Raw genomic sequence first — 14,705 nt, forward strand, 5'->3', positions numbered from 1 at the left:
TAGGTACCAAACATTTTATTTATTTCTTAAAGAAACTACAGCAATATAGGTGATTACAGAATTATGAAGCAGTGAAAAACCAAAGGAATGAAGTGGCCTGGATCCAAGCACTAAGGACATCACACCTTGTCTCTCACCGAGCTGTCACTCAGAAAAATCACATTATCTGAAAAGAAATGAAAAAAATTAATCTTGAGCATTGTTTTGCCTTGTTGCAAGCCTTCACACCATGAATCCCAGGTACTTGTGTACAAATAAGTTGCTAAGATATGGATTTTGGAACAACAGTAGTTCATAAAACAAAAGTGTCCAATACAGGGTTCCTTCCTTCTCTGTCCCTTGAAAGCAGACAATTCAAGGTGATCATATGTACTGTAAAACAAGTGTGCTAAGGCTGATGAAAAGCTGCTGAACCAAATACATTAGAAACGTTTAAAAAGAATGGTTTAATTATTTGACTGCAATCTCTATCAGTTACAGCTTAATTCCTTTTTCTTTTGTCATGTTGAGTCTGCAGACTACCGTGTCAACAGCCTATAGGACTATGGGAAGCTCCTGCTTCATCAAGCCTAAGGAATTTCTAAAGCATCTTGAGACTGGGCCTTTTAAACAAGAAACCATTAGGAGAACACTAATTAAAAAAGAATTGCTTCTTCCTTCCAGTAATTTATAGCACTGCTAGCTTTTCAAGAGGCTACAGAAACATCCAGGAATACGACTGTTCTTTTTCCTTTTTCATCCCCCCTTTTCCTCTGTCCTAGTTTTTTTAGACATACTCATGTAATATAAATGTTTGCTCTACTACCCAATTAATTTATCCCTCACTCAAAAGAAAAACAGTAGTAGCTCTATCCACAATAAAGATGTAGGATGCTCAGGCTACTTTAAGGCTTAGGGAAAAAGTTGAGTTTCCTATGTCAATCCAAGGCACAAGTCTACTCCTTATCCATTCTGTGGGGTAAGCAAATGACACCAACAGTTTGCAACTGTAAACTCTCATTTTGTGTGTTCACAAGCAGTGCCAGAGGAAATCTGGTACACACTACCCATTCTATCAAAATCTGAGTGTGGATACTGAGGATGATGACAAACCAAGCTGTTTCAGAAGCCCTCCAGGCCCTTTCCATTTTAAAGGGGCAAGGGGCACCTTGGTGCTCTGCTCCTTACCTGCTATAATTGTTGTGGCTTGTCGCCTCACATTGTTCTTATCTGTATATTCACCATAATCTATCTTCCCTTCAACAAAGATTCGAGAGCTGAAAAAAAAACCAAGAATTTGATTTTGGTCAGAGAACTGTGCTGCTGTTTTCTACTGTGTAATCATAGAATGGTTTGGGTTGAAATAGGATCCTAAAGACCATATGTTCCAAGCCCCTGGCCATGGAGAGGAATATCATCCACTACATCAGGCTGCTCAAAGCCCCATCCAGCCTGACTTTGAACACTTGGGGCATCCACAGAGTCTCTGAGCAACATGTGCCAGGGCCTCACTACTTTGACAGTAAGGCTCGCATCCACATGTCCAACCTAAATTTCCCCTCTTTCACTTGGAGCCCATGACTCTTTGTCTTATCAGTACACTTCCTGATGAAAAGGCTGAATTTAGGATCTGATTCAAAGTATCTGATTCAGGCTTTTGTATCAGTTGTTCGTAGCAGCTCTGCTAACTTCTTTTATGGCAACTGTATCTTACTACAGTTCCCGGTCACAATTATTACAGTAATCCATTGTTAAGGCATTACATCCTCACCCACGTTTGTTATTCACTTACCCCTTCCTCACATACTGATAGGTGACATCCCTGAGGCCCGGTCTGAAGACAGAGATCCTGTGCCATGTTGTCTTCTGACTGATGTCACCTAAGGTACACAGAAGTGACAGAGCTAGATGTCAAATCCTCTTCATGATACAAGACTCAAAATAGTTTCAACACATTAGTAATCTCAAATTGTGAAAAGTGATTTGAAAACAAGTATACTAGCACTCCATGTCCCCCTTTGCTCTGGAACTAGATGTTCCACTCGTCTGTGTCCAAATAAATTCTTGTGCAGAAGCACAGTTCAAACCAAGACATTGCTTTTTCTGTAAGACAGTGCTCATGCTATTAATTTTTTCCCCCCCTCAGACACTCCACACTGAATAGAATTTAGAGAACGAGACATCTGTAGATGCAAACTAATGACAGAATCAATGAGAAAATACTTTCGTTACTTTTCTCATCCTGAAATACAAGTAAGAGTATGGTTATACTGCTATGCCTCTGACAAACTCCACCAGTGACAAACTGCCCTTACAACACACTCCCCTCTCCTCCTGAGGAAAGTCAACAGCAGATCTCTCTTCAGTTTATGCTGCTGGGGATCAGTAAAAGACACACAAATGCACCAGCATCTCTGCTGACCTCAGAGGAACCTTCCTGCACCCCAGAGATTTGCAAGTGTGGTGCTGCTGGCCATGCAGCAGTGACCTGGGCCATGTTGCTCGTGCAGACTCACCTCCCTGGCCCACTTCACTATCTCCTGTCCGCCACATCTCATTGGTTGCCAGGGAAAATATGGTAACGGGATTTTTTCCTTCCACTTGCCTCATGATAGGGTCCTGTCCAACCCGACCAAGCAGCTGAACACGATTCATGGCTGAAACAAGAGAGACCAAACACACACACAGGTGAATTGTGATGCTTCTAGGCATGGCAAGCCATCAGTCAGCAGCTTTACTCAAGGGCCAGGATCACAACTTGCTGCATCTTCTAAGCACTTTCTAAGCTCTTGTGACATTTGACTTTTTTGGGCCCCAGCAGATGGTTGATTGTGCAGTACTGCCATTATCACCGTGAAGTAACTGATTTAAAAAGCCAAAGGTTCTTTATTATCTGTTCCATCTCTTTCACAGACACATCCATGTATCACTTGAGATTAATTTTCATATACTTATCTTGACTTTTATTTATTTCATAATGACAAATCACAATGCACAGCAGTACCTTTGAAACAAAGTTGCATTACTATGCTCCATCCTCTGAATGAGAGGCAGGTTTTGACACCAGTACCAGGCCTAGGCAGACACAGTCTATCCCTTCTCCATGTTCAAGGACAATTTAAGAGGTCAGAGAAGTATCCCTTGTTCACAATGAGTATGTGAAGTGAACACTGAAGGCTGAAGTACAGCTGGAGCAAATCCTGCTGGGGCAGCAGCACACACCAAGTGCGCCAGGAGTCTGAGAAACAAGCACACCAGACACCTGAATGCAGGTGTTGGAAACCATGCCAACAGTAAACCCAAACCTGCCTCAGATAAAGTACAACTACCTGCCCTATAGAGGTGGTAGTCCCTGTCAAGGCTTTTTGCCCTAAAATGCTACTTCACCTGACAGAGACAAAAGTTGGAAGCCACCTAAAAGTCTGTGTGTTTGAAACAACATATCCTTAGCTCCCACACTGAGGAGCTACTATTCCTACCTGCTTCTCTCCTGCCTTATTTCAGACATTCTAAACTGAGATAAACACAATGAATAACAACTAGATTGTATCTCAGGAGTTACTTACATCTTTCAAGTACCAGTGAGGTAACCGTATCAGAGTCATGTCTTACAAACTGGCGTAGCACCTGACAGAACAGAGAAATGTGAGTTTCCAACACACAAACTATGAACAGCACCCACAAGCCCTTACACCTCATTTATCTGAACACTTGCAAGTATGTTCTTTTCCAGATAAGTAATGAGGGAGCTGAGGAAAGAAATCTGTTCAGCCAAATGAAGCTAGTAAGATTATTTAAAGAATATCTGGTTAAATTACGGTTGAAGAGTTGCCTAAAAAGAAGTGTGACCCAAAGGTATAACTCCAGCAGTTATTTTTGGGACATGCAGTAACTACTGTTTTTCTGTAATACATAAATAGGAAGGGAGAAAGTTTGTAGCAAAACGGGGGTTTAGTTGTTTGAGCTTTAGTCTTTGGAAACAAACAGGTCTGATAGTTCTGCTTCATTTCAGAGATTAACCAGCTGTGCCCAAAAAGTACATCCATGGACTGGAATGAGCAGTGGATGCACCAACACCCTTATCCCCAAGATAAATCTAGGGCACAACTCTTACTACTGCAAGTGGGAAAGCAGTAAAGGAACTGCCATTATTCCAGCTAATAGAAGAAAGGCGAAGGGGACAAAAAAAAAAAAAAAAAAAAAAAAAAGCCCAGTAACACTTCTGTTAGAGGTCCATGTGCAGGAATTGGAAAGAAGGCTCATTTCCCAGAAGACGTGGGAAATGTCTCATTTCTCAGGCCCCCGGGAGAGCTCACACTCTCTCCCCTCCAAGAGCAGACCCAGCGCCGAGCCCCAGCGGGCACGGCCGGGCCAGGGCTCCGGAGCGCTCGGCTCTGCCCGCCCCTCCCCTTCCCAGGACAGCAGCCGAGCGCGGATCCGTGTCCGGAGGGAGAATCACTGCCAACCCCGCAGATGGGCACAGGGGCGGCACCTGCTGCTCCCCCGCCGCCCCTTCCCCGCCCCGAGGGCACCGGGCCCGAGTTCCGCCGCGGCCCCGCACGGCCCTACCTGCCACGCCGGTCGCCGCCACATGTTGCCGCCGAGCCTGCGGAGGGAAAAGCAGGGCTGAAGCAGCGCCCCAGGGAGCCCCAGCCTGGCCCCGCCGCCCGACCCCGCGCCCTCCGCGCCTCTCCGGTGCCGCCGCGCCGCGCCCGGAACGGGAAAGGGGCGGGCGGGAGATCCGGGCGGAAACGCGGCCCGGGAGGAAACGGTTCCGGGCGGAAACGCGGCCTGGGCACCGCGGGCCCCTCGCCCACGGGGCACCCGGAGCTCGCGGAGGGAAAAAATAAAACCAACAAAATGCCATCACTCCGTCATCGGTTAAAAAAAGTGATAAAACCTTTATTCGCACGAAACGATAGGGTCTAACAGTTAAAAGCCAGCATGCGCAACATCGTAAACCAAACCAGTAAAAGCTGGAAATAATCGAGTTACCAAGATCTCCCTCAGAACAGGGCAGCGCTCTGTCCAGCCAACACAAACAAGCGACAAGGACCCCCAAAGGTACATTCAGCGGGGAGAGGGGGGAGTACGAAAACTCAAATGCAAAATATAGACCACCATTAACATGGGCAGCTCCAAAAAGCTGGAAAAGCCCTTTCTAATTGCCCACATCTTTGCTGAAAGGCTGCAGTTCACAGGCAGGCAGCTGCACCACGTGTGAGGGAAAATGGATTACAGGCAGAGCCAGCTACCAACACACTGAGCTGAGTTATCTCTCCCACATGAACAAAGAGTCCTCCCCGATTGACAGAAAACAAGTCGAGCATCAGGGGCCAGCTAGTCAGAGTACACCCAGTTACAAAAGTTTTATTGCTGAAATTTGAAAGAATATTTTTCTTCAACTCCCCACTCCTTAACTCCAAGTATTTCCTATTACTCTGTCCCCCCTTACTGAAACATCACTCCAGCTGCATCGTGATCCCCCCAGGACTGCTGTGTAACCAGTCTGACTCCTAATGGGTAGCCAAAACTGGCTGCCATAGTCTCTGCCTGCTTGCTCCTAGAAGGAGACAGCTGGGGATGCTGTTTCCCTGTACAGCCATTATCACCCCTCTAAAGATAAAGTCACCAATAACTCTAGAAAAAAGTGAGCAGAGAAAACAACATCCTTTCATCACAGCAGAGTTACACAGAATCTACAGCAAGGCCAGTTACACAAGAAATTAAACAAGTAAAAAGACTGAGAGAACAACCTTAAATCCCATTATCCAGCATTTGCAAGCCAGTCATTGTTTTCTCAGCCAACATCTCCTAACAGGGGAACACAAAAGAAAAACCAATAAAAAGAAAATGACAGAGACAATATGGGGCATTGGTCTGTGCAGACCCTCTGCTTTCACAGGGCCATTCAGCAGTCTTTGGACAACACAGAAATTTAGAAACCCAGAGTAAAGCTAAACGAGCGACAGCTCTTCCCTCCCACCAGACGCTTGCTCTTCTGCTTAGAAGAGGTTTCAGACTCTTGTAACTTGGCACTTCCTAAGGCTTGGTCCTTCATGAGGGTCTGGGCAAGGCGAGCTGCTTTAAGTTCCCTGCAGGGGGGAGATGGAAGGAAGAGGAAAGGAAGAAAACCAGGTCATGCATAAATCCCCATCAGCTACAGAAGCAAACTATGAATAATCTTGCACAAGAGGGTTACTGTAATACTCCAGTGCTGCTGGAAGGGGGCCTGGAGGGTAACATGAAGATTATTGTAGCTGTCTCTAGAGTTCTGCTTGAAAAGATAGGAGCTCTGAAGATTTGCCAAAAGAAAACTATGTATCAGGTCAGCAACACACTGGCACCAGTATGAAGAACACCTGGCTCAGTTTTTCTCCCATTATTTCAGATAGTTGTGAATGCTGAAACTTAGATCAATGTAATCTCATACATAAATACCTAAAAAAAGGTATGTGCTTCTTTTCCATTGCTTCTTCCGTTTTTGGTACTTGCTGTTCTTCCAAAGAATTTACTCTTCTATCTACACAGAAAACCTACTCCCCAGCTGACTATTGTTCTTAGAGGGGTTGTGGGGCAGTTCTTAGATCCCAGCACCTCAAAACGCTACTGCCAACAGCAGTGAGAAGGAGCAAGGGAAAAAAGGGATCTCTGCCACCACCTGTTATTTCTTTTCCTTCTATCCTTAGAGTACTATCTCAGTGCATTATCAATTCCTCATCTGCCCTCTGGCCGCAGGTTGTATCAGCATCTTGCATCCCCAGTGCAGGAAGCACAGGAGTTCACTGTTGTAACTCAGCCAGCTCCTCCAAGCCAGAGCTGAAGCACAGCTGCCCTGGGCACTGCAAGTCCCTGTTTTCCAGCCCCATCATCCCCCCAGCTCCAGCATAGGAGCTGACAGGGGATTTCTGCACATGCATTCTCCTTGCACTACCACCCCCCATTCAAAGCTGGCAACCAGCATGGTTGTGCCCACACCTTCTCCCCTTCATGGCCAAGCCAGCCCTACCTTTCCAGCATGGCAGTCTTGCATTTCTCCATGTTTAGCTGCTCCTGGAGCTGCACAGCTTTTCCACACGAAGGACGGAGAACAGGGTGTTTGGTGAGAGCTGTGGCAGAAGGTCTTTGTGCTGGGTCAGGATGGATCATGAGCTACAAGGCAAAGGAGTTCAGAGTTTAACACTCCTATCACAGGCCAGCTGATAAAGCCACCAACCTGTCAAGAATATTTCCTCACCTTAAGGAGCTCAAGAAAGCGGTGGGGAAGCTTCTGGGGGATGTGTGGGACGTTGCCTTGGCGGATGTGGTGCCACATGGCCCCGTTGTGAGGCAGTGCTGCTGCCCCGGCTGCCAGAGCCACTGTGAGTGCCAGGGCAAAGATGTCTGCCTTGGGCAAGTAGCAGTATTGCTGCAGAGAGAAGGGAAAGCTGTTACAAAGGAACATCTTGCTACACTAAGCAAAGGTGAGCTGGGGCACGAGCTCAAAAAGCAGCAGCCAAGCAAGTGTGTGTATATAGCACTGCCTGCACCACCCCAGTGAGCTGTTTTCTCCTCCTCAGGATAAAAACACTGGCAGCAGGCAGTGCCACTAACCAACAGCATGTTGGCTTTCAGCCAGCCATAAGGACCTTGCAGGCCACTTTGGGATCACTGCAGTAACTCCAGAGGATGGCCTAACACGTGTACCTCCAGCCTTCACCACAAGGCAGCAAGCTACCCATGCCCAACTCAGGCTGAAGATTGCATCTGATACATGGATCTAACAGTTCCTAAATCCGCCTGCAGCATAGGTATTGTCACGTAAATTGTCACCACCTGAACTGAGTAACACCTATTGTCACTACCTGAACTGAATAGCATATCCAAGCTGGTTGTTCAATACTAATTCCCTTTCCATTTGTTGTGACAAAACTGCAGCCAGTTTAAGTGGTGTGCTCCCACCTTCCCGTCACTTGTTCAGTGTTTGTTTTACAAGGCATCTGTCTGGGTAAAAATATTCTTCAATAATTACATCCAGTAGTTTAATCTCAGCTGGATATGCAAATCAAACGTCTTCAAACTGATAAAGGTTTTGTCTCACTGATCCCTCAAGGGAAATAGTTGCAATAATCCAATGGGAACTGCTTATGATGTATTTACATAAGAAGTATTTATGTGATAAGACCCACACCACTATGGTTCATGATAAAGTGCTAATTTCACAGGCTTCACAGCAAGAACAGACAGAAGAAAGAGGAAATAAGGGGAGGAACAAGTTAGACTAATGACTGCTTTACAGCTGATCTCTACCCACTTGCTCTTCCACCCTGTTCTCCCCACTGCCCTGCTCTAGCAGTTGTACCTCTTGCAAAATCTCATTGGCCAAAAACCGTCTGTCTCCTTCCTCCACCTGAGGGTTTGTTATTGAAGTCACATGTCCAAGGTCACCTGAGACAAAGAACAAGCAACTTAAGTTTAATGTAGCAAAATGAAGTCATTCTGCAATAAAATATTGCATTTTATAGGCACCAACAAAGAAATACTGAGTGAGAAACAAGCCTGCTCCTAACTCAGGAATCTGCACTTGGAAACAAGCACAGGAATTTTCTGTGACTTGTCTCTTTAGAGAAATTAATTCTGGTGAGTAATTGGGGCATTCATGACTATCTTATCAGTTTTGTGTGCACATCTCTTCGGGACATGGCAGTCTCAGGCAGTAATGGGCAGCCCTAATCTTAGGCCAGCTGTAAAGTGGGCTAAAACCTACCAATCTTATACACCACACCAGGAGAGAATTCATCTTCACTGTCACTTTCCTCCTGCCCAGCAGGGCCTGAAACTGCCAGCTTGTGACAGATGAAGATATTACCTGCAAGACAAAGAAGTTTAGCAGTAAGGGGATATCAGTAATCAGGCTGCAGCAGCCTGACAGCTTTGTAAAGATCCCACCTGTCAAAGCAGTTGAGCTTTGCAGCCAGAACAACTGGCTTCTCATGCTTCCCACTCATTAGTCTGCTTTCTGCCCAGCTCACATTTAGCCACATAGCTGGCATAAGACACTTGTATCTTGTGAATAAAATATCGCAGTGAAATCAACCTTCCCCTGCCCTCTAAGCTAGAAGCATAATTTCAGCAGGAAATAAGAGCACCCCTCTCAGAATATTAATTATGTGACAGGGGGGAGCATTGCCCTGGAGGTGACCATCCCAAGCTGCAGAGAAAAAAACCTTGTTACTATTTTTGCATGAACTCAATCCCCCAAGGTAGGTACACACACAAAAGCCAAGTGTTGTGCAACAAGACAGCAGTAAATAAGGAAGTCCCCATCTTCCCTGGCAGCCCTACTTGCTCCAGCAGTAGGAAGGTGATTCCCATGAGGCAGGATTACAAAGGTCATGAGACAGGAGTGAAATGCTGCCAACTATCAGAGAAGGCTCAATTTTAGAGCAGTAGTAGCATAAATGAAAATAAAATTTTTTCAGAACCACCCCAAAACACCATACACAAGGCAAGGTCCTCTTGTTTGAAGCTCTACAACCAGTCCACTCAGAAGGATTTATTACAGGTCCTACCCCTGAGGGATCACTAGGAAATCCCTCCACAAAGGAGGAAGGCACTATATTTACTAGGTTTGATATCCAGGTGCACAAGGCCAGAGTTGTGGATGTATTTTAGTCCCATGGAGACTTGCAGCAATATTTCCTTCAGTTCTCCTTCTGTGAAATACTGCCCAAGCTTTGCATTTTCCAGCAGCACATCTTGAAGACTCCCACCTAGGGGAAAAGAGTCACACAGATTTTATGGAACAGCACATTTGAAATAGCTTAGCTGCCCAGAACACTTGGAGGCCCAACCACACCAGCTCTGTGTGCTCCAGTGAGCAAACTGGGACATGACTGTTTGGCTTCAGCCTTTCCACTGCCCTGGAATGCCCAGCCTCCTGCTGGACAAGGATAAACAATTCCAGTTCCACCTCCAGCCTCCACCTCTACATCCTGCCAGGAGGGCTGACCTGTTGATGATGCTGCTGCTGCAAGTGAACAACAAAAATTGCTTCTGCTGTGCTTAGATGCAGAAAGCAGGTATAGGAATGGTGGAACAAGGAAATTAAGTTCCCACTAGCAGATTTTTGACTGAAAAGCATTAGCATTCAACAGAGTTTTGTGCATCTCCATTGAGACACTTTTGGCAGGAAATAAGAGTTCCCTTCAAAGAATATTAATTATGAGATGAGGGGAATCACTGCCCTGGAGGTGACCATCCTGAGCTGCAGAGAGGAAACCTCGTTACTCTTTGCAGGAACATAGTCCCCTAAGGTAGGTACACACACAAAAACCATACACATGATATTTCACAGATATTTTACATATCACATGACATTTCAGAGCTAGAAGATATCACAGCCTCCATCAGCTTACTTTTCACCACCTCTCTTTTAGTCTCAGGTGTGTTCAGCCACTGGAACACAAGCAATTCATCAGCCCTGCAGCAATGAGCACCACATTTCATGGTTGCCTCCCCCAGATTTGAAAGCAATTCTCCAAACAGCTGTCACACCATTCTTCATTGACCCCCAAGACTACAGGTGCAGTCAAAAGATGAACATTACATATTTGTCTTCAGCAGCTCTGGTAGCTAAAGATATCTTTTACAATTTCTTTCAAGCAATGGTACTGCCAAGGGCAAACTCGGGTAGGGATTTACCACCCTGCAGCACCCCATTTATACTTTGCCTCATCATTTGCTCCATTCCTCCACAATTGTCAACTCTTTCTTCTAGTCAGGATGCAAAGTGCCTTCATCTCAACCAGTCACTACCCACCACCATTATGAGGAGGTTCTTGCCAAGAAACCTGGCCCCTAAGTCAGCAGCTCTTGAGTCACTCATATCAGATGTTACCTGGACAGTCCCAACTCTAAGCATCAGAATGAGGAATGCTTTTCCAGGCCAGCCAAAATAGACAAACAGTTTTCAAATCCCAGAAATATGATGGTTATTCAGTTTCTAAAACATCAGCACCACTCAGAGCTTCATTTAAATATTATGTGCCCTTACTGGATTCTCCATGGAAATGCAGCCCCAGGGCACTTTGCTTTCTTGTAAGCCAAAACACCCCACATTTAAGTGCAAAAGAAGGCAACTTTGCCCATGCTGAGGTGGCAGCACTGTGCAGCTCTTACCATTGCAGTGTTCATTCTGGATAATCATGTGGTTGTCCTCTGCCCAGGCTGAGTAGTAGCGCACGACGTGGGGGTGGTGTCCCAGGACAGCGTGAGCATAAACCTCACGCAGTGCCAGCTGCCTAGGGAAGCACACAGAAAAAGCAGAGGGGACAGCCTGACAGAGGCTGCTTGGCACCAGGAGAGGAGCCCTGGTTTGCAGCCTGAAATTGCTGAACCACTGTGTTCCCCCTTTCTCTCAGGTTTTGACAGACAGACTGGCTCTCACAGCTGCTGAAGCAAAACCTGCCCTTGCTCAAATGCCCCGAGCTGTTTTAAAGAAAATCACTGAGCAAATCTTTTGTTCAAGAGGCAAAAGCAGCAGCAGCTTCAAAGACTTCACTTGAGCATAGAGGGCACCACAAGCTCTTCAATACACATAAGAGTAGTGCTGGCCATACAGCAAGGCAGGAACAGCTGTATGTTTGTCAAACAAACTTCTTGACAATTATTGTGAAGAAACTGGATGGACCCAAGGTGTTCAGGTATGCCAGCCTCTCACTTTGCAGTGCATGTGACTTCTTCCTAGACATTCATATCCAATAGTTGCACAGTGATATCTTCCCCCACTCTCACAGCTGTTACTTGGAAGTGCAGCAGCAGCCAGTTTTTGCTCATGCCACCCATCAGATGCCTTTAGATCCACGCTCCCTCCTTCCCATCACACCTCTCAAGAACACGCCCATCATTTCAGCTGGCAGTTTCCAGCAAGCACACTCACTCGTCTGAGGATCCTGCCAGAGGCCTCTTGGAGCGTTTGATGGCATAAACACATCCATCAAGGCGTTTGATGCACTTGTAGACAGAGCCAAATTCCCCCACACCAATTTTTTCTAGTTCCAGGAACTCCTTCTTGTAGCGGGAAACCATATTGCTTGCTTTCAGAGTATATCTCTGCAAAGTCACAAAAACAGCAAAGACAAAGAGGAGTTGAAAGACTTCATAGCTGTCATTGTTTTAGAGGTGTGTAACACTTGCTGTCACTGAGCACCCACACTACTCCTCTCCCATTCTAGTCCTTCATCCAGGCATACGTGCAGGTGTGTGGCCAGTTCTTGAAATGGTAATTTCAATTATTGGAATTACATTTCATTTGTTGTGGGGGTTTTTCTGACCACTTAAAGGCCACCATCCCTGGTTTGGTCAAGCTGCAAGTCTGTTTGGTTAGTTTTATAAAAATCAGGACTTGTTAGCCATAGAGGTAGAAATTGGAGTTAAGGAGAAATTTAGTCTAGTTGGCTGTATATGCTTAAGTCTTCCTTGGGTTACTGCCATCACATCCCTTCTCTTGACAAGCCAGACCAGTTCCTATACCCACAGCTGATGGAGTCAGTCAGGGATGAGCAGCAAACAACAGCAACATACTGGCCTAAAGACAGGACTTGAGAAGGCCTTAGATCTATTGCCTAATTTGAGCTCAGGAGAGGAGCTTGGTGTGTTGGCTTCCTGTGACCCCAGCTATACAAGAGCTGCTTTACCCTGGCAGCTGAGGCTGCCTGCAGCCAAGGCCATTCTGCATCAGCTCAGGCTCTCCAGGTTTGAAGCACCAGCTGCTGACCAATGGCAGATTAGCTGGTCTCAGTATATTTGTTAGTATTTCAACTGATATCTCACTTGGAGACACTTTTCCACAAAGGGTTGAAAGCTGGCAGAACTGTTGGAACATAATTATTGCTACAATAATGGCCACTAGGGATCTAGGAACTGCTGGTACTATGATGCCTACTGGCAGGGAAAAATAAGAAAAGATAAGCACTGGAGCATGAAGTGAACAACAAGAGTGGACTAAGTGATTTTTCTCCATCCTCCTGCATCCCTTACAGGGACAGCAGCTCACGTTGCACAGTGGTTTCCACAGAAACCACTGCTGTGATTGTTGTAGCTTATGGTACATGAGCTTACAGAGGAGGAGGTAAGGGTTGGTCCTCACAGCCAGAAAATGTGGCTTATATGAAACAGCAGCCCTTGCCAACAGCTTGTATTTCATAAGGCAACTGTATTTTATACTACCTTAAATAGTATTAAATACTCTTTAAAAGCTTGGCAGTAAAATAGCTCCTAGTACACAATTTTATACCTATATTACATACTCAATCTCATTAGCACACAAGCAGAATAATAGTTCAGTAATTCACAAGTTACTTGAGGCTTTCTTCTAGGTAAAATAATAATTGTGGCAGCCCTGGATGTTGCCTGGTAGCAGATTTGCTCTGCAGGTGTAGTTTTTCCATGGAGACCACCTGCCTGCAGTCCCAGTCTCCCCGGCTAGAGGGTAGCGTTATCCTTCCATAAGCCTGGCTATTGCACAGTTACAAAGAACAATTCCACCTTTTCCGAGCTAGTCATCTCAAACAAATGTTAACAAAACATTCAGCTTAGACGTTTTCTATCTTAGGTATTCGTCCTCTGGCACGGTGCCATGGTTTATACTCCAATAACAGAAGGAATTCCATCAAACACCAAGCTTTTGCAAACACCTTATCCACTCTGGGAGGAAAATGTACAGACACTCACCTTTGTAGGTAGCTCCTGTTTGATCTGGCTTCCTGGATGAGGATCATTCCTATAACAGAAGATTAGGAAAGTCTGGTGTATGATTTCAGTGCAGCAACCCAACCGGATTTGAGATGAAACTATCTTTCAAAGGAACCTCCAAAACTTGCTTTACAGCCTAATCGTGTTTTATAGAGTTGATAAAAAAGCTTTTAGTTGAGCTCTTAAAGACCGCAGTCCCAGGCTAGGAATTCTTTGTTTCCATTTAGAAGGCTCCAAAAAGCCATTTCAGTACTGCCCACAGGGCACAGTGGCATTGTCCAGAGGCAACATTCTCCTGGCCTCATTATTACTGGTGAAGCAGCAGCCTTAGCACTAAAAGCTGTTGGTCCCCCCACTTACCTTTCTGAACAAAAGCAATGATAGATTTTTATTAATATTTCTGTTACCTTTATACATCTGCCAAACAATGAATACTGGAGAAGTAGTTGATTCATTGATAGCAAATGAGCCCAGATACTGAACATCTCCATTACTTATCTCCTTACAACAGTCTGATTTCAGTCTGATGCTTAGGAGTAGCTCACTTACACCTCTCCTCTGGCCTTCCTTTTGCCATTAGGATGGAAGAGCATTTGTCGATAGGACTCTGGTGTGAAGGGATTAATGTTGACAAGAGAAGCTTGGGAAGAGTCATCAGTGTCAGCACGAGGAGTCAGTCTCAGATGTCTGAAGCCTTTGGGTGGACCCTTTGTTGCAGATGAAGGAAAAGCTGTCTTTGACAACAGGCTCTGTATGGAGAGAAAAGTGGCAAATAAACAAGAAATTTTTTTTTGTTGCTGCTATTTCAGAATAAAATACTTGTTCTCCTGTAAATCGAGGAAAACTCAGCTCCCTTCCTTGGCATAGCTGAATCACTAAATCCCTGTGTCCCTAGTTTAGTCCCCACAGTTTTCATTTTCCACAAAGCATTTCATTCTTTGTTAAGCCCTTTCATATTCTATTCCCTGCTCGCTTGGGTGAGGCCTGCAGAG

At 45.4% G+C, this 14,705-nt stretch overlaps 1 protein-coding gene across 2 annotated transcripts in view; it reads right to left on the reverse strand.

Moving 5' to 3' along the window:
* The window catches only part of WEE2 (WEE2 oocyte meiosis inhibiting kinase), a 22,510-nt gene continuing 7,805 nt past the window's right edge, over positions 1–14,705 (reverse strand). Inside the window, exons 2-16 of one of the 2 annotated variants that reach the window (XM_014869974.2) lie at positions 14,263–14,462; positions 13,693–13,741; positions 11,900–12,072; positions 11,140–11,261; positions 9,585–9,731; positions 8,726–8,827; positions 8,321–8,406; positions 7,217–7,387; positions 6,989–7,131; positions 4,549–4,585; positions 3,546–3,606; positions 2,496–2,636; positions 1,772–1,859; positions 1,168–1,256; positions 1–166 (exon numbers count right to left, since the gene is read on the reverse strand). In XM_014869974.2, coding sequence (XP_014725460.1) covers positions 120–166; positions 1,168–1,256; positions 1,772–1,859; positions 2,496–2,636; positions 3,546–3,606; positions 4,549–4,585; positions 6,989–7,131; positions 7,217–7,387; positions 8,321–8,406; positions 8,726–8,827; positions 9,585–9,731; positions 11,140–11,261; positions 11,900–12,072; positions 13,693–13,741; positions 14,263–14,462 — 1,656 coding nt within the window. In that variant the 3' untranslated portion in view covers positions 1–119. Of the gene's footprint in view, positions 167–1,167; positions 1,257–1,771; positions 1,860–2,495; positions 2,637–3,545; positions 3,607–4,548; positions 4,586–4,858; positions 6,075–6,988; positions 7,132–7,216; positions 7,388–8,320; positions 8,407–8,725; positions 8,828–9,584; positions 9,732–11,139; positions 11,262–11,899; positions 12,073–13,692; positions 13,742–14,262; positions 14,463–14,705 lie in introns of those variants that run through there. The other variant, XM_014869973.2, reaches the window with a different exon arrangement.

Source organism: Sturnus vulgaris, chromosome 5, assembly GCF_052056855.1.
Source record: "Sturnus vulgaris isolate bStuVul1 chromosome 5, bStuVul1.hap1, whole genome shotgun sequence".
In the NCBI taxonomy this organism is placed as follows: Eukaryota; Metazoa; Chordata; class Aves; order Passeriformes; family Sturnidae; genus Sturnus; species Sturnus vulgaris.